At 37.7% G+C, this 23,591-nt stretch overlaps 2 protein-coding genes across 2 annotated transcripts in view; both read right to left on the bottom strand.

The window, feature by feature from the left end:
* Positions 1-15,136, bottom strand: part of LOC122414610 (protein amalgam-like) — a 62,406-nt gene extending 47,270 nt beyond the window's left edge. Inside the window, exon 1 of the mRNA XM_043426037.1 lies at positions 14,690-15,136. Within this exon, the coding sequence (XP_043281972.1) occupies positions 14,690-14,750 (61 nt within the window). The 5' untranslated portion in view covers positions 14,751-15,136. The remainder of the gene's footprint in view (positions 1-14,689) is intronic.
* A 513-nt stretch (positions 15,137-15,649) lies between these two features.
* On the bottom strand, positions 15,650-23,400 carry Dis3 (exosome complex exonuclease RRP44-like protein Dis3). The gene is made up of 14 exons (XM_043425875.1): positions 23,130-23,400; positions 22,883-23,056; positions 22,573-22,730; positions 22,269-22,459; positions 21,974-22,203; positions 21,434-21,712; positions 20,982-21,266; positions 18,203-18,440; positions 17,845-18,103; positions 17,492-17,735; positions 17,201-17,421; positions 16,624-16,792; positions 16,206-16,487; positions 15,650-15,932 (listed from the first exon to the last, which is right to left on the bottom strand). Exons 1-14 carry the CDS (start codon positions 23,181-23,183, stop codon positions 15,780-15,782), a joined length of 2,937 nt encoding a protein of 978 aa, XP_043281810.1. The 5' UTR covers positions 23,184-23,400; the 3' UTR covers positions 15,650-15,779.
* Positions 23,401-23,591: the final 191 nt, after the last annotated feature.

Below are 23,591 nucleotides of genomic sequence, written 5' to 3'. Positions count from 1 at the left end.
TGATAGTTGTCTGGATTCAAAGTCGACGAGGAAGAAACAACGTCTACGACATGGAAAATTAGGAGCGAAAGTCCCGGGTTTCGGCACAGCTCGCATCTCGGAGTCAAAATTCACTCGAATTAATCATCTTTTTTCGTGAAATTTTATTTAAACTTTCAAAAAAATGGGCACTTTTTAATATTTATTTTAAGATTAAATTTTCATGTATTTTAATTATTTAAATTAATTTTATTTATTTTGAGATAATAGTTTATTTTTAAAAAAACATTCACGCACTTTGCGCACGATTCGCAGTAAATTTTCGTCACATTCCGATTGAAATTCAAGTTTGAATTGGATTTGTTTTCATGAAAATGTGAGCAGGGAAAATTGGGCCGAGAACTGAATTTTCGCGGAGCAGTAAACTAACTTTCTTTACGAAAATAAATCGGTATCTTTATCGTTGGAATCAAGAGTGAAAAAACATTGAAAAAGGTCGATAATTTCCGTGATCCGTGACGGACAATAAACAACTTAATTTGTAGACGCATTTTTTCAAATAAAGTGCCGAGAAAAATAACTGAAAGTGGCTTTTAATTCACTTTTTATTTGTTTGACCCGCTTTTAATCGGCAGATCCCAAGGCCTGGATTGATGCACCGATCTTGCGCTCAAAGTATACGCGATGTAAAGTAACCTTCGCAGATTTTATATACAAACGTATATGTATAGAGACCAAGTACAAGGAGCAATTTATACGTAATTAGTGAGAGTGAAAGAAAAAAAGATGTGAAGTAAACAGTGATCGTCTGTAAGGGAAAAGCATCTGGTGGCTGGCGATGCGAAGATAAGACTGAAATCGCCAAGCGAAATGATGAGTTTGGTCGTTTAAGGGCGTTCCAATCGAATCTACAGTCGCCGGAAATACGAACAATTTGCACTTTTGTTTCTGGCACGTAAAAATGACGACTAAAAATCGTTTTTTTTTTTTTTTTTCGTTATAATAAATTCAAAATGAATTCTGAAAGGTTTTGTCGGGCTCCATCGTCGGAGAAGCGAATTTGAATTATTTAAGTTTTCGAATACTCTCCAAATTGAAAAATCAAATTCTTTCAGTTTTCAAACTTCGCTCAAACAGCGTTATCCTCGCAGTAGCATTCGCGAATATCAATTTCAAGAAATGGATTTCCAAAGGCAAGTTTCGATGCATTCCGACGATCCAACTCGAAATTATTATCCTTTTCGAAAGCTCTTTCAATCCAGAGATAAAATGTTCCCTTTAAAAAGTCTATAAATACGTCGAACCCCGCAATAAAAATGTTCGTTTATTTATAAAAAGTTGATATCGAGTCATACCTTGAATCGAACGCGTTCTGCTTTCCGGAGAAATAAAAGTGCATGCTCGTGCATGCAAATACGAATGATGACGCTATCGAGGGCCGACGAGACGCGAGCAAACCAACTTGAACGCGATTGGATTTCATAAGCTCGTGAACGATTAACTCGAGGGATTCGCTTTCGTCGAGACAATTCTGACGTAAGATTTTTTATTTTTATAGACCGCTCACGAACGGTAAACAAACAGCGGTTCGATTAGTGATTTCTTCGAAAGGGACGAAGCTGATGCGTTTTTGTGTCACGTTTAAAAATCATTCCATTCGCAGTCACCGTTCGTTTATTAATAACTGTTTTATTTTCGGTTCGTTTATACTAATTTTCGTCGGCCGGATGCGGGCTCCGTTTAGAAATCGATTTGCGCGTTTTCTTCGTGTTTTTTGTGGCTTTGTTTACCGAAGGACGTCAAACACGCGTATTCGATCGTTGACGTTCGTCAATCACATCACTCGTTTATGCAATCGCGGACATTCGTTTTTATGAGACTCGAACTCCAATTTGCTCATAGAAAAAACAAACGAAAGATTTTTCGCGAGGTGAAATGTTTGTTTGGCCAATGGCAATTGGCCAATTTCACTGAGCCTTTTTCAACCACTGATCGAGCGATTAACACCAACGAAGGCTTCTCTCATCAACTTATTCCTTCTCATTTCGATAAAAATACATAAATCAATCTCATCCAGCCATTGAAAAGCCTTTAAGGTAGTTCACGAAACGAGTTTCTTAGGAAGTCTTGAAATTTACAGAGTTTCAAAGTCGACTGACACGCATGTCAAATTTTAAAGGGTTCGTGGTCCTTGACATAAACGGGTTTAAATATTAAAAAAAATACACACAGCGACTACGCGTAAAAAATCGTTTATCTTTCCATATTACGAATGAACGCTTCTTACGAAGTTTATGAAAAACGTACACAATAACGATCAAGTGTAAAATGCAGGTCTGGGAAAAGCGTTTTTTGGGACTCCGGGTGGGACTCTAAAGCGTTTTTTAATAGTATTTTCGTTAGGGACGAATGAAATTTCGAGTTCGGTCAGTGCGACGGATCCCCGATTAATAAATGGCTTGTAATTTCATTCGCCAAAAGATAAGTTGAAAAAAATTATTTACTATTTCGAATGAATAACCCTGAAATTTATTTAAAGTGATTACATCTTTAATTAGGAAGTAAAAATCGGTCCAATTTGGACACCCATGAAATACGATCCTTCGGGCATGACGTACCTCAAGTCATTCGAATTTCGAAAAATAAGGATTGTAGCGAAAAAAGGTTTTGTCGAGTATTTTTGACAAATCGGCAAACTTTTAGCGGAATTATCCAAAAAAATTTCAAAACTTATTACATTAAAATGAATTTTGAAGAAAATTGGGGTCGATCGACGTCGAAAATGAGCCCATCGGGATCGGCCAATTAAAAGAAATAATGCCGTTCGGTGGATGACGTAACCCGAGCCACGTCTGGACAAGGAATTTAGTTCTGGATTTAACGGATCCATTAAGCTCGGAATTGGAGCTATTGGGGATTATTACGGTAATTTCGGGAGCTATATTTACGGAATGACCGCGGTCCAGCGCGCGGTGTGTGTCTGCTGGGAAGTGTATATCGAAGATGCTGCTCGCTTTTGCCCGGTCGTGCGGGATTGGAACGACGATATAGTCGCGTATATAGGAAACTTAGGGGTCCGGAGAAACGCGTATGTATTTATAGATTCGAGTTTCTCCGAAGACTTCAGTGAATCCCCGTCGCGAGTGGATCAGCGAAAGCAACAGATGAATTTTAACAAATATTTTTCCCTTCCCCAGACCGAGATTTACTCGCGGATGCGCGATCAACGATGTTATCATTGAAAAGAAAACATTGAGAGCGAGAGGAATTAACAAAACTGCAGGCAAAAGTGCTCCGGAGATTTTCTGTGATGGAATTTCTCCAGGGAGAAGCAAATCCCCGCAGTTTTTGGGTGCTTCATTTTGTTTCTCAATAACTCCGGAGCTCCACCGTTGAAGGGATTTTACCAAATATATTTTCTACGACGGGAAAGAGCAAAGAACAGAAACGCGACCGAAAGGCCGACAAAGAAATCGGAGATTCCACTGGTCGCTCGTTTTCTAAACAACAAGCTTAATTCGATATGGAGCAACAGCGATAAAAGCCTGAATTTCGTAAACCGAGAGAGCAAAAAAGCCTGATATTGCGATAAGATCAATAAAACATTTTTCGAGTCTTCGAATCTCGGATTTTTATTCGAAAAAATAATGGAAAATAGCCGAGGGACTGAAGCGTCGTATACGAAATGATGCAAGCTTCAAATGGCACGAGAGGTGTGTGGGATTCTCATCGTTGTACTTTAAACTCCCGCGCGCGGTTATTGAAAGTGAGAGTCGAGTGTTTTTCATGCACGTGTGTCTTTGAGTCTTTGACGAGACGCGATCTCGATGTAACGAGCTTCTTAATTGATTCGGTACGAATGCCCGTACGTTGAAAAAGTTGTTTTTTCTTCTCTCGCTTAAGAAGACGTTAGCTCGCGGCTCCATTGAGTTTGGATTTGTCGACACACATGAAAAGATTCCCTCGCACGCACGAGCCCGTGAGTAGATGGGTCTGCCAGCAATTGTGATGATTTTCATTCATTGAAACGTCGAGAATCGCGTCTATAAGCGTTCGTGTCATTCGCACGCGCTCGTTCAATGATCGCAAGACTTTTTTCACAGCGTCGTCGATAACTCAGTCGCTTATTGCTTGGGACATGAAAAAAATAACACTCGGCAATCGGTTCTTTTTTTTCTGCCACAAAAATGACGACGAAATAACTGTCAATGGGTTGTCCTTCTAATCCACTTATTTACAGCATCGACAGTAAACACTTCGGTCATTATTTTCGGAGCGTAATGAGGATATTTTTAGATATTCATTTCCAATGAGAATTCGAGTGGGAAAATCGGAGGACCTCGGACAGGCTTATAGTGAAGTTATTTTTATTCGACATTGACATTTGTCGAGGAAATTTATGACGCCCCGAGATCATTCAAGCGTTTTTCACCCGATATTCAAAGGTCTAATAAATTTGAAATTTTTAACGAGTTCTCTAAAATGAGAATATGCATTTTTTCCTCGGGCTCGAGCAACGTTCGGGGAGGATAAAAAATCGAATGACTCATGAAGTCTGAGTAAGGCGTTCTTTTCCTTTAAGCAACAATCGTAACTGGCACAGTTTCGAGTTTTTACGAAACTTATTCTGTTTGTAATTGTGTCACGTTTCTGAGATCCTGCAGTACAATAATAAGCATATGGAAATACGTTTTTACGAGTTTCGTCATTACGATAAACCTCTTTCTACGACTGCTTCAATGTTTTAACTCTACTCATGGAAAATACGACGATTTTGCGCTTCCGATAACATGTTTGCTAAATAATGTTGTCCTTGTCCTGAAATTCGTGCTGACACGAGGTTTTTTCTCTGTCTGTCACTCCCCCCGCCTCTTTCCTTTTCTCACTGTTGCTCGTTAATATCCCACAAGCCCATTCGTGGTCCCTTCACCGGTTAACTTACACATCATGCTTTCAGGATACCGAATGTTTCCCATTTGTGACATCATCGGAGCTGAGCGAGAGCGAGGGAGACGAAACCCTCCACTATATATAAAACTCGCGGCCTGTTACGGACCCAGGCCGCTTAGACATATGCCGGTTCGAAAATAAATTGAAAGTGATTTCAGTGCTCCCATTATTTTGGTGGCAGCAACCTAATTTTTTCACGGGGATCCTAGCCGCCATATTTACTGGGTGTCTCCGAAATGTCTGTTCAAAATTTCACGTCGAAGATTCGATTCCGGGTGGGAAAGCCTTTTAAGCAAATATCTTCGCGCTGATATGTCGAAAAGTAATTTGTGGCGGTGAAGTTTGCAACGTTGGAGTACAACAAAATGAAGGAGGAAACCTGCGATCTGCAAATTAGGAAGGGATCAATATTAGACAAATGCAAATTGTTTTTTTTTTTTTTCGTTCATTTCGTTGGATTCCACCAACGTTGCAGACGTCGGTGTTATTTTATTATTGAGAATAGTTGAGCTGCGTCGTAGCGAGGGAAGAAATTTATGGATGTTCCTCGTGTGTTGTGTGCAAAGTAGGAGTTTTGTTAACCGCAAAGCAGCGGAGGCGCAAAGTTTGTTGCTCGATCTGATATCCAATTGAATCGATATTTTCGACTGAAAAACGCTCTTGAACGCTCGTGCCAATTTTGAGCTGCACTGACACAGCTTCCGGTGGATTACGAAACGGTTATTCTTAGTGGACCACAAATTCAGCAGAATCAGATTGTTTTTCGAGCCCGATTTCTTCTGATTAATACGTTTTTAATGCTACGAATATATCGATTGGAAAAGGGCGAAAAAAAACTTTGAAACGAGAACGAATTTGATGGGGAAAACTGCAAAAATAACGTTGCCAATGAAATTTCGTTAATGTTCGTATCAAATCAATAATGTTCTTATTAAAATTACTTTTATTATTTTCTTTGGCATGGGATTTGTTTTTCAGACGATTGCCCGTAGAATGTTTCAATAATTTATCAGTAGAACGAATGTCACAAGTGACGGTTCATTAGCATTGAAGTCAGCATGATTTGCAAACATTCGTTTCATTTGATTCTCGTACACTTACGTATAGATAAGAAAGGTTGTTTTATAAATAGATTGGTTAATGTTGCTCAAAAAGTACTTCAAGCGTAGAATCTCAGTTCCCATTTTTTTACTGTATTCGATTGGAATTTTAATAATTGGTCATTCGAAAATTCTGGATTAACCTAGACATATTGTAAAATGTGTGATCCTCAATAACTTGTAAAATTCTGTACGCTTATTCGGAAATGACAGGCACGTAAGAAAAAACCAACATTTAGTCATCATAATGAAGTTATTTTTCGTCTTTTAAAGTTCCAGAAAAGTACAGCTAACAGGAATAAAATGATTTTTCAATATTAAAACAACCACATATGAATTCTCATTTTCGTGGAATGTATTAATTAAAAAATTTTTTCTAATGGTTCCCTCATACAACCATAATCTTACATTTCATTCCAGAGCTTATTTGATGTACAATCAGTTGGATGCAATCAATGACTTAATTGATTTAAATTGCTTCGTGAGAAACTTCATTAAAGGATAATAAAAATAAATTAGAAAGCAGCAATTATTGATTGAAATTACATGAGCATTCTTATAAAAATCAGCTGGTGTAAGTTCGGTTGAATTTTTATATTTTAACAATTTGATAACATGATATATTTGTCTAGAAAAACCGACTAGAAGGCGCGCAGCGCGCGCCTGAGCTAGTGATGTTAAAAAAAGATTTTAATCACAAAAAGACGACAGCATTCGTCGTATTAATCACTCGCAATTGAGATAAAATCGTTGATCTCGAGCGATCAATTGGGCAGAGCGAAATTTTTCGAATTTCCAACCCCCTGATCGTTCTGGTGAATGAATCCAGAGCTAGTTCTCCCCGTCATAGCAAAATTACGCTACGGTTAGTTGCTGTCAGTGACGTCACTCGTCCACCATCTGCTTCGGCCTCGAATCGTTCCTTTTTTTTCTTTTCTCTTTCTTTTATTTCTATTATTTTTACGATTTTTTTCGTCCCGCCTCCACGGTCACATCGCATTTCCAGGATAGATTTTTTACGTCGCGAGAGAACGCGCTCCGATCGTCTGTGCGCGGAGTAAAGAACAGGAAAAAACTTCCCGAGCTGTGCTGCTGCACGCGGTGCTTGAGGCACGTTTTCTGCTCGCCAGACCAACGCCACGACCACGATTGTGTGAGCCTTTTCGAATTTTTAGGTACTCTTTAAATTCCAACATACGCTAGCTCCCCTCCCCCCTCCCCCCTCTCTCTCTCTCTCCCTCTGCACACGAGAAACACGCACGTCGAGCGACTTTAATGTCCCGAGGGTTACCCACACGTGTCAATATCCGTATACACACATTTATTTGTATATTTACACAACCCTTTGATATTTCACACAAATTTTTCTCTCCATTATACTTGACTGTGAAAAATCGTCAACGTCATTAATTAGATTGATTCACATAGCGGCGATGACTCCCAACAACTTTCTTATATGTTAGTCTCTCGTTTTTTTTCTTTCTATTGAACGAAAATTCCTCAGGCACTAAAATTGTAACGGCATTGTTGAGATGCAGTAAATTTCTTATTCATATTTTTTTTTTTTTTTTTTTTTTTCATTTTTCATTCCGAAAAGGGTTTTTAGTTTTCTCATTGAGGCCTTTCTTTCACGAACCCCAATATTCTACGAATAACTAATTTTAAATTACAGGAAAGTAAAAGTCCATGCGAATAAATTGGCGATATTTCAGGTCAGGTTATCAAACATTTAATGAAGAATGAAAACTTGAAAAATCGTAAAATTTATACAGGAACTCGTGGAGATTCCGTCATCATCACATCTCTATTAAATAATTCATGTACTAAATAATTCTAAATTCCTGACACAAACTGTCTCACGGATAGAAAAAAAATCTAAGGAATCCATAGTAACGTTAAAAATAAAGGGTTAACGAATGCTTAAGAGGATGGATCAGTCGGTATATCGCAACCGTGAGTGCGAGAGAGATAGCTGCAAATTTCGAAATTGAAATTCTTTGACACATTTTAACCGATTAAAAAAAGGCTCTGTCAGTCGATTTTTGCCATCGTTCTGCGTTTTTTAATCGGTCAAACCGTGTCAGAGAATTTCAATTTCGAAAATTCTAAGTGAGGTTAGTCGACTGGTCCATACCCTTAAAAGAGATAAATAAAAAACAAATAAACATCAAAAATGTGTGCGAAAACCCGACCCATTTTTTAATACAAGTCAAAAATAAATAATTAATAACTCTTCAATGCGTTAAGCTACAGAGTTCGAAGAAATACGTCAACTTATAATATTCTCTGAAATACTATAGTTAATTAATTACTAAAGAAACAAATTTTGAAAATTTTCGATAACAATTGGAAACGCTATCGCTGTGGTAAAGAATCTCTGGCAGCAACTCGTCATAACATAAATGTACTTGTTTCTGAGTCGCTCACGCGACTCTAAACGTTAAGGAGTTTCGGTACAGGCGATACAATGTTGCCATGCCAATCCATGCTAAAAAAATTAAAAAATTCGAAAAGTTCAGAATTTTATGAAATTTGGTGAACGTATTCTTTAGTGCCAAATTTGACAACACAAATTTTTTAGGATTTTTCTTCTACACAGTTATCGAGTAATTGATGACTAAAGTTCACGTGTATAAGCATAGCGTTTCCATATACATTCCGGGCATAAGAAATCTGCTTTAATGCGTAATTACTCGATAACTGAGTAGAAGAAAATTTTGAAAAAATTTGTCTTTTCGCACTTGATGTTGAAGAACATTATCACCAAATTTCATCAATTTCTTAATATTTAGACTTCTGTATCGAAACTCCTTAACGATAGAAGTTGGAAAAATGGCAGAGGCAGAAGCTTTTTTTTCGGTTAAAAAAAGAATTTCAGCATATTTTGTGTCCCTTTCAACGAGTGTTTATTTCCTCAATTGCTTTTTATGTTTGCTCCAACAATTCGACTTTATTTTCCCTGATTCCATGCAACTATTCTACCCTTTTGAACGGATAATTGTTTCGTTAAAAAATATTGTTTCGATAACGAGGAAAGTTGATCGGTGACGAAATAATTTTGGGTGATGAGTCATATTTTTCCTTCACGATCTCAGAACCGTCTCGGATTTCTTTATCGGCGAGTGTAGCCCGATGTAAAACCGCGAATTACGAGTCACGATGTTTCAGCTGGCCTGAATACAGATTCGGACGGTACGCGTGGTCCCATTTGCCCCTTTCTTTCTTTTCTCTCTTTCTCTTTCCCTCGTTCGATGTTCCCGTTGTTGCCCGAGCTCTCGGAATAAACGCACTCGTCCTATCAACTATCCGAAATATAACGCCTCGCCGACTCAACTCGATGAGCGTTTTTTCTCTCGCTCTTTCCCTCTTGCGACGGTTCAACATCAAAAGAATTTTCGGGCCCCGTTCATCCTTCTCTCGCCTTCTCCCTCTCTTATGGCAAAGAGTTCAACATCTATGGGGGTACTTCCATCTGAAAAACTGGTTATTAGAACGATCACGAATTTCCTCCCGCGGACCCTCATTAATCAGGAGGCAAATGAATCTTTGTTTTAACTCCAAAAACGATTTTTTACGAGGAAAAATGAATGAGAAAGAGCAAGACTGTGATTTCATTTTCATCATTGTTTCGTATTCAACGACCAAAAAAATTCAAGCCTACTTCGTGCTAGAGAATCCTCTTTTCATCACAGATTTTATTCCCGGCTCCAAAAGAACAATTTTGGAGTTAAAATCTCCGAGAATATCGAATCTTCGTGTTCACTCGAAAAACTATTTCGCCAAAAAAAGTTTTTCTCTTTCCATTGATCAACAAAAAATACCGAATTCCAGATTAGTTCGCTAATTGGAAACAGTCAAAGTGCCCAAACAACGATCAGCTCGCAGAATTGTGAAAAACGAGACAAGATTTTGACTGAGTTTTCAACATATCGGAGACGAAACATGTCGGAGGCGTCACTTAGATAGAAGCAATAAAACCAAAATAAGAATGCTAAGAACAAGTTAAGGAAGTTGAGGCATTAGAATGAAAATGATGTCATCGCTTTTAAACCGATTGCATCTTATAAAGTGAAGTGTAAAAAAAAATCAGTTAAATTTTCAGACAGTTTAGGAGCGTTGTTGCTGAGAAAAAACAATAACAATTTGGGCCAAATAACATGTAATCTTATGGAAGTCAAGACACATTCAGTGATATCTCCGTTAAAAATGATGCTAAAAATATGAAATTTTTTGGGCAACATGAGCAAGGCTTGCCGAATAATGTCAATTTTTTCAGATTTATTAGGAGATTTGCTGAGATTATATTATTAATAATCTGTTTCCCGTGCAGTTTTTTGAGGCTAGGATCGTCACTGTTCGTGTTTTCGACTGAGCTTTCACCAGTTTTTCGTCTTTTTTTTCCCCAACTTTTCTTTAAAGTGTATGCAACATTGCCAAACTGTAAACTGGCCTAACTTTTGAAAGGTACAGGTCATAACTTTTGGGTAAAAAAAATGACTGTACAGCCTCAACTTCCTTAAATCGTGGCGATGCGTCGAGAATCGTGTTAATTCGTAAATAATCAATGTCGATTGAGTGTGCAGCGGGGGAGAGAGAAAAGGATGAAAGAGTGAATGTAGGAGTGGAATAAATTGGCGAGAGAGCCGGCTCGGATGATTGAAAAGTAATGATAGACGAGAGTTCGTTTGTATTTACGAATCGAAAGTAAAAAAAGGTTATTACAGTCGGAAGAAAACGTAGCGTGCAGCAGCAGCGGCAGCAGCAGGGCACGGAGTAATATCCAGTTGCATAATCCGACGTTAATTTCGTAACGGATAGTTATCAGAAATGCGCGAAGAGACACAGAAGTCAAAGGCTTCGCGTGGGAATAATAAAAAAGGAAGAGGAGCGAGAAAATAAAAACATTTGGTATATTTATCGTTCGTTTCGAAACTCGCGAACGTTCTATTTTATTACGAGATTGGGGATTGTGAGATGATGCGCGTATGTACCGTCGCGCTCTCTCTCTCTCTTCCCGCGTATTCTCCTATCTCCTCGATTTTACTACGAGGATTAAGAAAAAACAAACTTTTAATTTTTTTCCCCTTTTTCTTTCATACTCTTTATCTCCCTCGATTCATACACAAATGTATATTCATGTGTGCGTCTCGATTGCGCCATTCCGACTCTAAATGAACAATTAGTCGTGTGCTAATTTTACCAAGTCGTTGCCACCAACGATTAATAAACTCCGCTACTTACTTTCATCTCCTTATTTCGACAGTGAACCGTACATTTTCTTCCTCCCAATTCTCCGAGTACCCTTTTTATCGCGGATCTCCTCAGCTGACCCGGTAAAAGACTTTCGATTATACCATTCGAACGTTCTCGCGTCTAGAGCCCCGTTAGAACTTTTGCGCAGCCCATTTCGGCCTGCCATTTCATTAGAATAAAAGTTTTTTCACTTAAGAAAAAACTTGCCTACGAAAAACTTCAGTTCAGAGTCCGAATTCAATCGATCCATTTTGTATCGTTCGTTCGCCAATTTTTTCATTACTTACATTTTTTTCATTTTTAATTTTCATTCAAATTATTATTTTTTAATTATTTCATTTTATTTTATTATTTTATTAGCAGTTTTTTATTTCCTCTATGTCTTTTAAATACTTTACACCGTTTTTCTTTCCTTTTATCTAATTTTTAACATTCCCTTATTTTAACCCTAGAACGCATGACTGGGGTGTGAGCACACCCCACGCGAACTTCAAACTACGCTCCCGTCCTAACAAGCGACATTATCGACTGATTATCGACGGATTTTTTTATAAATAAATTCAATTGAAATTAGTTTTATCGTACATCATTCTTTTCGTTATAAAAAAACGAAGAAAATGGTGTAAGATAAAGTCAGTTTAGCATCGTAGGATCGGATTTATAAGCAGAAAAAGAGTGGGGTGCGTTCAAACCCCGGTCATGAGGTTGAGGGTATGAAAAAAGGCACATGATGTGTAGGGTTAAGGCGTAGCTTTGATCATCCCTCCCTCCAAGGCTCCTCTCTCTCTCTCTCTCTCTCTCTCTCTCTCTCTCTCTATTCTCCCTTTTTGTGGCATCAATTCGAATTATCTGACGTATATGCATAGCTCTATCTTTGGTTCCTTGTTAAATCGTTTCTCCAATTCCCTTTTCAATTCCTCTCCTCTGGCCTGTTCCAAAAATTTTTCTAAATTTTCCACTGTTTCATCATTATCATTATTTATTGCCTGTTTGATTTCTGGAGATTCGCGGATGTGCTCCAAGGTTTCTGGTTCTTCCTTACGTGTGCGACACTCCGTGTTCCTGTATCGCTTGTTACCCCCTTTTCCCACGTTGCCAGATCTTGTGCTCGCCCACGTTTCCTTGACTTCGCCTCAATATTTGTTTATATATATATATTTGAAAATGATTTTATTAATTATTATTAAATTTTTAATACTTATTATTCATTATATTTATTTATTTTGAATTATATAAATAAATAAGTGAAATTATTTTAATTTGATAACTTTTAATAAAAAATTAAAAATGATCGAATAATGACGTTTGAGAAAAAGTATTCCAGAATTTTTGAATTTTTCTGGTTGTTTCCGTAGTCTATGAAAGATTCGATTCGATTTTGTGTATTCCGGTGAAATTTACAGTGATAAAAAACAACAAAAAAGGAGTTGAATAGAAGCTAGCGAATTCGGGGTGATGGGTTGTTTATTTATGATTCGATTAATTCTCCTCGTGTTCGCATCTTCGATTTCCATGATGCTGGTCAGTGATGCAGGTACAACGAACGATAAGTTTGAAGGCAGTTCTCATCGTAAAATCAACAGCGAAATAACGAAAAGAGATGGAGTCGGTTTTTTCTCATGCGGGTCGGCAGTTGCTTACTCGTTTATGAAGTTTTTCCTGTCGAAACGACGCGAGCCCGCTGCAACTCGATTAATTAATCACGAGAAACGATACTCGGAATAGACTTAAGGGCTCGCCCACCTCTAGCCCGTGGGGTTGGTATTCAACGATTTTTTATTTAACCGACGAAGAAAAATCGTTGACCAGAAACTTTAAAGGTTTGCATTTAATTTTGGTTCCGCACCGTTTCCGAACGTGATCAACGTAAAATTGGTCGACACCGTCCCCGGAACAGAAACCGCACTATCTGTAGACCCATAAAGAACTCCCACCGCGGAGCTTTTGGTACATAATACTTTCGTGTATATTGTTAAACGCGGAGGATCGAAATGCGCTTGGAATTTCTGGCTGACCGTAGTGTCCAGTTGTTCATTCTCAAAGTACCATCTGCGCGCCTCTTTTCGTCTTCCGAAAAGAGAAAGAGGAAGAAGGGAAGAAAAGAGAATGAGAGAGGAGAGAGAGGGAGAGAGAGCGAGCCAGGATTCTACCTGAACTCTTCACCTGGTCGGTCCCTTCCTCTCCTTCCTCGCTCTCTTTCTCTCCTTTTCTCTCTGTGTACCTCCGAGCATCTCCTCGTGTTACTTTCGCTTTTTATCTCGTTTTTCTCGTAAGCATTCACGCTGCTACTGGTCCAAATCGCTAAACGATCTCCGCGTGGGTTCTAAAATCTTCTTCCTTTAACGCCGTGTCTCAATTCCTCGAACCAAGACTCCAGACACTCGCTCAATTTTTTCCTCTAACCTCACATGCCCCGTGGCCTTTCTTTTGTCAGATGAACCGTGTGATTGGAAAAGCTTTCTTCTCGAAAAGAGAGAAAAAAACAAGGGAACTAATCAGGCTTGTCGTTGGAGATTTGCATTGTTGATGTTTCACCCCGAATTTCCGGAACCGAAGGAAACCAACGCGAACTTTCCGATGAAATCGTTCATTCGGATTTTTATTTTCGCGCTTTCGTTAGTCGATGCAAAATTTAACGGAAAATAATCACTTCGTCGTTTTCCATTTAACGTTGCACATTTACAGTCCGAAATTCTTTCGAGATCGAAGAAAATGTCGGCTGACCCAAATATTTTAATCGCCTCTTATCACGAGCATAAATTTTTGCCGAGTGATTAAGAAAACCGGACAATAATTTCGGACATTTCACAGTCGAAAAAGGGGGTCACGTGTTACAACAAGCGAGCGATTATAATTCGTAAATGAACTACGGGTCACTTGAATTTTCTGAACTGTGAAATGATCTGTGGAAATTTGATCCGGAAATAACGAATTATCGTCTATAAAAGTATGAAAAAATGATGAACGATACGATAATTCGACCTCATTCCATGCAGCGTGTCGATAAATTCGCGAAAGAAATTCAGAACTGAAAAAAAAAACACTAAAAATATAAAAATATGAAGAAAAAAAAAGAAACTTTCATTTCCAATCGATTTTTTCATGTAAATTACCAAAATGAGTTTTATAACAGATCGAAATAGAAATCCCTAAATATTATTTTCCTCCGTTTATCAACAGGTGTTTGCTAATCGAATGGTACATCGAATGGAATGCAAACGCACGGACACACATTCACAAGTGTCGAACTAAAGTAACGAAAAAAAACCGATGTGTGGAGCCACGCAGTATAAAACTATCAGAAGAGATAATCATCGAGGGTATTCGTCCACCTTTAATCGAACGAGTTCAATATTCGGTTCTGGGTGTCATAAAAAAAATGTAACATTCGGGAATGGTAGACTTACCGAGTGATAAAAAGACAATCGCGATGACCGACGCAATCCGAAGTGATCCGAAGAAGCGCATTTTGAATATTGTGTAAATGTAGCGTGTAGAAAATAAATAAATTTGTTTTCGTTCGTGAAGGGAATGGAGAGCACTGAAACCCCGAAAAAAGGGAATAAAACGTCCGTTCAAACGATTTAAAAACCACGCACTTTTCACCACTGTATCTTATAAATATACACGCTTTTTGACACACGAGAATGCAAGATCGGTAAAAATCCAATCACGAAAACGCTGCACGTTCGAGCTTCCCGAGATAATTCATTTGTATTTCGAAGAAAATTAAAAAAGTCCTGGAGACCGCGACGCTGTTGCGTGTGGATTATACGACGGTGTGAATCGGCACTGCCCGAGACGTATGCACCCACCGACCCTAACGTGGGAGAGCTAAATACACACTGATCCGTCTGTACTGTGCGAGCGTGCTCTCCAGTCGAAGACCCTTCTCCTTTCAATCTCACGTGTGCGAGAAAGACAAAAGAACCCGGCTTCATCGGGGAGTTGCGCCGATCGCGATGCGCAATCGTCCTTTTTTCTCCTACCGCGCAACGTTATCGCGCGAGGAATATCAAACTTTTCAGATTTTTTTAAATTACCCGCGCTTCGTACTTGTCAGTGCGACGACGGAGCGCGCTTGAGCGCCATTCAACAACTTTTTCAAATGTATCGTTTTTTTCGTTCAGCTAAAATTCCGTGATACGTCGCAAGCCAGCGTCCGTAGAAAGAACGTTAAAAAAATTAATACTTGTAAACAATTAATGAATTTTTTAAATGCTCAATTGTTGAGAGAATTTTTTATACTTTTTTCGTACTGGGCAGCGAATATCGTAGAGTTTTTCAATAAATTTGCATTCTCTTAGTTAATCGCTTTGTTTTTAGAGTTTTTTTATGGAAATAAACGATTTTTTTCATTTCGACGAGAATGAAAAAGTTATTTTTATTGTATAACGAAGCTCGCGTTTCATTCGATCCAAATTGAAATTGATACAAAAAATATACAAACGTCATACATCAACGTTGCATCCGGTAAAAAAAATATATTTTTGATTTTTAACGCATCTTTTTCTTTTTCTTTCCCTTCTTTTTACCAGGAGTCGGGACGGTGGCCGTTTCCTCTTCATTTTCGTCGGCTTTTCTCTTTGAAACTTCGACAACTGCTTGTTTACCAACCGCATTCGCACCCGGAACACTGAATCCTGGAATCTGTGAAAAATAACAAACATCATTCCACTGTGCAACCAAGAAAACTTAGAAATATGCCGAAAAATTATTCGTTCAAGTGATTTCATATTAATCCTAATTTCGGGTCTGTAGTTCAAATCGCTTATTTTACTAACTTACCGAGCACAGATAATTTTTAGAATCCATATATAAAATTTTTTCGGACACTTAAAACGAAGATGGAAAAATGTTCACGTCAAGTAAAATATTCCTGACTCGACTCTGAGACTTAAGGGCCCTTAAACTAAAATTTACCTCAGGCTTGACCAATTTGAATACAAGTTTTTCATGCTGGACGTTGGATCGATCGAGGCTCAACTGTACGACGACAGGATCGAAAGAGCGAAAAACTACGTCACCACAACTTTGTGTCTGCTCTTCCTCGTCGTAAGTAAAGGTAACTGGACCAACTTCGCCCTTTTTGCTCAAATAAATGGTGCCCTCCAAGCCGTACTTTGGTATCAAGATCTGGAGAGCATTTTTCCGAACGAAAAGAATATAACCGGACTCGTCCTCCACTTTTTCTCGGAAAAACAACTGTGAAATAAACATTTAATTACTAAAAATAGAACATCGAATAAATGTGTCATAATTCTAGGGATTCTCCTGCTGTTTTATTCACGGATAAAAATAATTTCGAACGATGAATCGTCCGATGCGGGAAAAAACGTACGTGAGTGTTCAACGCGACCGAAGCACGTGCGGCATACTGGGCCATGCGATTCCGGTAATTCAGATTGTGACAAAGAGCGTGACTCTTTTTCTTGTCTAATAAATCCGGATATGTCGCGTCAGCGCCGATGCACACTGCCAGCAAACGGTGGACAATTATGTCGGCGTATCTGTCAAAAAAATTTGCATCAATTTCATGAAATTCTACTATTCCTAGATTTTTTCAACACTTTTAAATATTTTTCTACTTTAGTGGGATGATGAAAATGCTTGTTAAAAAAAGGGGAAAGAAACGTCTCGAATTAGAATGGTTTTCATGATTTGAACTTAATTGAATAATCGAATAACAAAATTAAATCTACTATATTCAAATATGAGATAGGAAAACGGCCAAAACATCAATTTTTCTATGAAATTCGAATTTCAATTAACCTCATGAGGAATTGGATCCCAGTTTGTCAAATATCGGAAAAAACTATACTCGATCACAAACATTGATGGAATCAGATTCCAAAGAAAAAATAAAAGAATTAAGAAAAACAGGCTAAAATTTTTATTCTCATTAATTAATTATTTACCTCCGGATGGGCGAAGTAAAATGTGTATAAATTGGGCAGGCTAGACCGTAATGGAAGAATTCAGCAGGTTGTAACATTCCAGAAACGAAATAGACTGCTTGCATCATACAACGAGTTGCCAATATTTTCAACATGGTATTGAAGAATGGATTGTCATCTTTATGAGCTTCTTCCAACGATCGAGCGAGTTCTTTCCCAGTGTTGGTTTTTATATCAAAGCCCTGGAACATTCATTCTATTGTTCAACGTTTTGTTTACTTCACGAAATATGAAGAAACAGTTTGCACGAACCTGATGCTTTCCAGCTTTGATAAGAGGTTCGAAATTGGTCTGCGGTGGTTCCGGATGGCGACGTAACATCGCGCACTCCGGGAATTCTTGAACGATTTTTTCCGCCACCGATATATTTGCCAACAACATAAATTCCTCGACCATCGAATTAGTCTCACGCATTTTTTTCGCCTCGACTTCAATGGGGTCGTGAGTTTCACTGTCAACTTGGAACCGAATTTCTGGTGATGCTAAAACAAGAGCTCTGAAAAAAAAAAAAAAAAAAAAAAACAACAATTGAAAGATCAAAAGGGGACGTGAATGAAGAATTTTTCATTTTTATTAAGAAAAAAAGAAACTTGGTTCAAACTCACCCATTTTCCAAACGTCTCTTTTTCATTTTTTTAGCAAGTGTATTGAGTCCGCGAAGGGACATTGCGATTGGATCATGTTGCGTATTATCGTCAATGATGAGTTGAGCTTCTTCGTAAGTCATAGCACGGCGCGAGCATATTATTGATTTAAAAAATTTCGTATTTATAATATTGGCGTCGTGGTCCATTTCCCAAACGCAGGAGAAGGCGAACCTCTCTTCGTTCCCACGAAGCGAGCAAAGGTTCGAGCTCAGTAATTCTAAAATTGATCCATTCAAATTTTGTCATATTTTCTGTCCAATTTTCACAATTTTATTAACCCAGCAGAAAACTGAATATTAATTGGGGTTTTTAGTACCCGGAACCATGTCGATCCTCTTGTCAACGAGATAAACAGTCGTCGCTCTGGATGCGGCCTCTTGATCGATCGCTGTACCGGGTCTAATAAAATGTGACACATCTGCGATGTGAACTCCGACCTCTAAATTTCCATTTTCCAAATTTCGGCAATGCAACGCATCGTCAATGTCCGTACAACCCGGCGGATCCACCGAGCAAATGTCCAAGTGTCTTAAATCTTCGCGTTGTGCTATGTCCTGTTGGAAGAAATGAGAAAAATCAATATTGCAAGATATAAAGGATGTAAAAAAAGTTCAGCAACAAAAATTTGACCGTAGTATTAGTGAAAAATTTTTGTACACTATTTTTGTCCATATTTTTAGGCTGTCTTTAAAAAATGAAACTCCTCTTCATAAACGATGCTCTGAATTTTTTTAATACGAGAGTTTAACATTATTCATTTTCGTTTGGATTACGAAAAACGGAATGATTAAAATCGAATATTTAACCGAACATTTCGCGCCTCGCTTATCAGCTGTTTAAACGTCAAAAAATGTTGACCATCATTCTCCAAAATTGATTGCACGAATAAACTGAATATTTTAGTGGATAAGCGTTGAAAAATTAACAAGACTGATGTAGACTGTTCGCGTAATGCGGAAAAGTTTCGGCAGGAGAGAAAATATTATTGACCGCGTGATATCGAAATTCATAATGGCTAAACGTGGTTCACAAGTGATTATTGATTCTTCTTTACGAAATCCTAACGAATAAATCCAGTGGTTGAATAAATAAATATATGTTTACGAACAAAGAATTTACAGAGCTCGAGTAGTGTTGACCAGGAGGAAAATTCTGAAAAAAAACATTCTAATGATTCTGAACGCTCCGAATGTCAAGAAATTAATGACGTCCCAAACCTGAAGATTGAAAATAAAAAAATCTCGTTGGACGATCTTCCTGCGTTGTGCGAAGAGATCGAAAAATTTATAAACTATATTCAAAATTTTGAGGATTTGAAATATTTGATTTACAAATATCCGGTGTAAGTTTTTTTCATAAAAATTACAACCATCAACATTATAGTCTACGAGAAAAACAATTTTCACTGAAAAAAAAAAACGGTTTTTCTTTTCAGAAACCTGAAAAATCGCTTTGACAATGATCTCTTCGAACTCGAATTAATGTTAAAAGAAATAAATGCAGCCTTGACGAATATAAAGAAGCAAAAAACTCAACATAGCTACGTGAAGAAAGAAAAAATTGCAATAAAAAAGACTCTGAACAAAATTCGAGACGATGGTTATTGTTCCTTAATGCTTGATAACGAGTCATACCCCGTTTCAATGTTTTAACAATTCGAATGATGTCGGTGACGTTGATTCCGCAGAATTTCGAGAAATGGAGAAAGTTGTGGCTCTTTACGACAAGGCCTTGTTTGCGCGGTGGGATAATGTTAAATCGACTCACAGACCGGAAGTTTTGAAAAGTTTCCTGACCGACATCAAAGTATAAAAACAGCGAAGCATCAAAGTTCCATTGAAATTCGATTTATTAAAAACTCAGCGTTAATTTTTCCGAATTATTTGAAATTTCAATCGAATTTATCGCTTTTCATCAAAACTGTTTTGAATATTTTTTATACAAAAACGAATAAGCGTTTATTTGCTCGTTCAAGTGCAAACAACTCGCATTGGAAAATTTGGATACAATGGTAACGAGAAAATTGGGACATTTGAAAACGTATTCGTCCTTAAATGCGAAAAGCGACAAAAATGACAAAGAAAAATCGATTATTCCGGGACCACTTCTGTCGATATGCCCCCCACTGAGCGACAATTCGAATCAGCGAAAATCGAAGATTCCTCTACCGCCTCCATTACCACCTCCACCAAATTTAACTGCGAGAAGTAATGCTCTAAATTTGCCAGGTCATAGACGAAGGAGGTACGTCGACCAAATTTCAAATAATGCAAAAATATCTCCGCATGAAAAATGAGTTTACATCTCACAGATCAGTATTCGAAGACGACTTTGGAAGCGACTACAGTCTCTTTCAGGATTTGGATGACTTGTTGGAAATTACACCTTTAACATTCGACAATGTTTCGAGCAATGTCATAGTGAATATCGATGGAAATTATCGAACCGATAATTCATCGTCTCATCATTCCAATAACGATCCTTTGACTTTGAACGACGAATTATTAGCAGCGAGTCTGCAAGAAGAAATGCGTGCTGTTCTACACGTTAGGGACGACTTTTCGCACTCCATATGAAGTCAATATGTTCCATTATTCATTTTTTATTTTATCCAAAATGTAACGATGCTAATGCATTCCAGAAATTTGAAAAAATCTCAGAAATTTGTTGCATTCACACTTCATGGACTAGAAAATTCGAAACCTTCAAGTATTCTTATTGTGAGATTCGAATTGTTTTCAAGAAAAATTCTAAGATTTATTTTACCGTATGTGAAGCTCCACAACGAGATAAAAAAAATCTTGATCTTCCTTGCCGTATAAAATATCCGTCGTATAATATAGTTCCATCGAACACCATTCTCTTACTTTCTCTTGAAAAAGATAATAGTCGACGATAAAATTGTATTTCATCAAAATTAGATCATGAACATAAGGAGAACAAATTACGAAACCATCCAATAATAAGATTCGCGTGCAAGAAAACTGGAATATGAAATTTACCGAATATCCATAAGTTGAGGAAACCAAAAGTTCACATTTCGAAAATTAGATTACTGAATCGAGTTAAATCAAACAATAACAGCAGAATCTTACCGTTTCGGTAATAACCCATGGAAGTTTAGGAAGAAAGCTGAGAACAGCATCGGAGAAACGACTGTGCGGTACGTCGTGTTCCAAGAGAAGAACTTCATTTTCAGTTGCTTTGTCGCCAACATTTCCGAGTGCACGCACAAAGTGTCCGAGTGGATATCGCGAATTGCGAGGCCAAGAATCAATGGCGACGATGATTCTCTGGCTCGCCAAAGTCTCAGCTTGTCTCGTCTCAACCCGAATTTTCGGTATTTTTCGCTCAGCCGGTACGAACAAATGTCGTACATTCTGAAAAAAAATAATTTCGATTTTTCTTAAACGACACGAAACGCTCAGCTCCATTTGCGACTCTAATCGCGCTACTGCGTATCACAATTGCTTTTTTTATTCTTATTACGCGTAAATATTGTTTTTTTTTCGATTGCGAAGCCTCGGTAATGTTTTTTAAAGCTCACCCCTTTCACCGGATTTGATTGCAATATACCACAATATTGACGCCATTTTCGTCTTATGATGCCAACTATTTTGCCTGTTGGCGTACGGTCAATTTTCTTCGCAGGCTTTTGTGCAATCAACTCATTTTCGTCTTCGAGCACGTCGCCTGGATCTTCCTCACCTTCGTCCTGAAGTACCAGGTCACTTGGGATCGACCACTCCGCTTCTGGTAATAATTCCACTGCGACTATGTCTCCGTCAACCGCTCGATTCAAACCCACGTGACCTTGAACCAGTATCTGAAATTTTATTCGTATTTAAGATAAAAAAAAAGGCAATTCGAACTGAAAACTGATTTAGGAAGAAACTCTAAACTATAAAAGCAACTTAACTATTTTGCTATGGAACACAAGCAAATGAAAGATGAAAAACTATTAAAAATGGAAAAGAGCCAAGTTTTTCAAAAATCGGGAATTAATATGCGAACTATTATAATATTTTACTTCTTTTTTCTCAGAAATGTTATAAGGAGTTTGGTTGGGGTCAGTAAAAATGCTTACGAATTTTTCCATTCCTTCAACATTGACGCTACCTTCGAGAAAATTTTCTCTCGAAGCGAGAAAACTTCCTTGAAGTAATCTTCCATTTTTAATTCCATCGTGCAGCTCAGCTGGTGTCAAATGACATGGGAACAATGGTTCGCGAGAACCGCCTTCCAGGCCATAACTACGTTTGCACAATTTGTCCAAAAGGAATCCTGAATTTTCCAGAGATTCTACGTATTCTCCCACTGTAAGAAAAAATAATGATTCATTCCTAGTTTTTTGATTCATAAAATTTTTGTATTTCACTCACTCGTCACAGCCAAGATTCCGTCTGATTCACATTTTCCTTTATTGGCTGCATCGTCTGTTAATAATATCACTTTGATAGACTTTTCGTCACTTAGAGCCAAGTGACAGTTATACCATTGTGTAGCTACACGAATTGCTCTGTCGTTTCGGTCATTTGTTGTCTCACCAGAAACTCGCTCAACAAAAGTCTCCCTAATAAAATATTTCAGATTTTGTTTAAAGTAATTCCTTCATTTTGAGAACCATTTCAACAATTAAGACTGTTCATAAATTTTTAAGCACGAGTTTTTAAAATATTCAATTACTTGTGATGTTCGTTGACAAATATGTAGAATTTTCTACTCGGATTGGCTAAAATGTCTTTCAATTTTTTGTAAACGTTGGAACTCCTGTGACGTACTTCCTCCAATACGGTTTGCGTTATTATCACATTTTTTAATACGTCTTCTTCTAAAATGTGAATCTGTGACCAAAAAAAGAATTCAAATAGTTGGCTTATTATTGGGATATTTGTGATTCAAATTTTATCGTGTATCACAAGGAACGTGCAACTTTTTTAACTCATGAAAATAATTATACAATTTTCGATGGGTCTTGGATTTAATAAACACTTGCCTGATCTAAAACTACGTTCGTATCGAGCAGCAAATAGTGAGAAAACGGAAAAAGAGAACTCGTAGCTCCGGGATTTTCTGCTTCGAGAAGAGCTTCGTTTTGTCGTGGAGAACATCTTTGACAAGCTTCAGAACCGCACCAGATATCATCCCTGAGATAATGTTCCCGAACGACCTGAGATCGATCACAAAATCACGTGTTTAACCTCAAAACTCGGAACTTTTATGTATTCGAAATTGAATACTACCTTAAATATATTTCCCCCCTTGGACTTCCTGTAGAAAGTTTTGGTCGTCAACATAGTTGATAAACATTGACGAACAATATATTCACAACACTATTGTAGTCGTCGGAACGCGCGACATGCGTGTACTCCTGGAAAGTACCGAACCGAAAATACACACGCAGAGACTAGTATATACTTTTGATTCTTTTGAATGAAGTTCCGTTTTTCACCACCAATTGAAAATCCAAAGTGAACAATAGCATATACTTTGATCATTAATAAGTAATACTTGCCAAAGTAACCTATTAGGTGATTGTCGCTGTATTAAAAAAATTGGATTGCTCACGATATTGCCTATACTTTGAACTTAATAAACGCCAAATAAATTGAATGAATTACTCAGAAACCATGAAATATAATGTACGAAAAAACGAAATTACCGGATTTTCGATTCTGATGCAATGATTGTTACACGGTTATTTT

Source organism: Venturia canescens, chromosome 8 (assembly GCF_019457755.1).
Source record: "Venturia canescens isolate UGA chromosome 8, ASM1945775v1, whole genome shotgun sequence".
NCBI classification, from domain to species: Eukaryota; Metazoa; Arthropoda; class Insecta; order Hymenoptera; family Ichneumonidae; genus Venturia; species Venturia canescens.
Note: the sequence above shows the minus strand (reverse complement) of the source record. Positions and strands in the feature narration are given on the sequence as shown.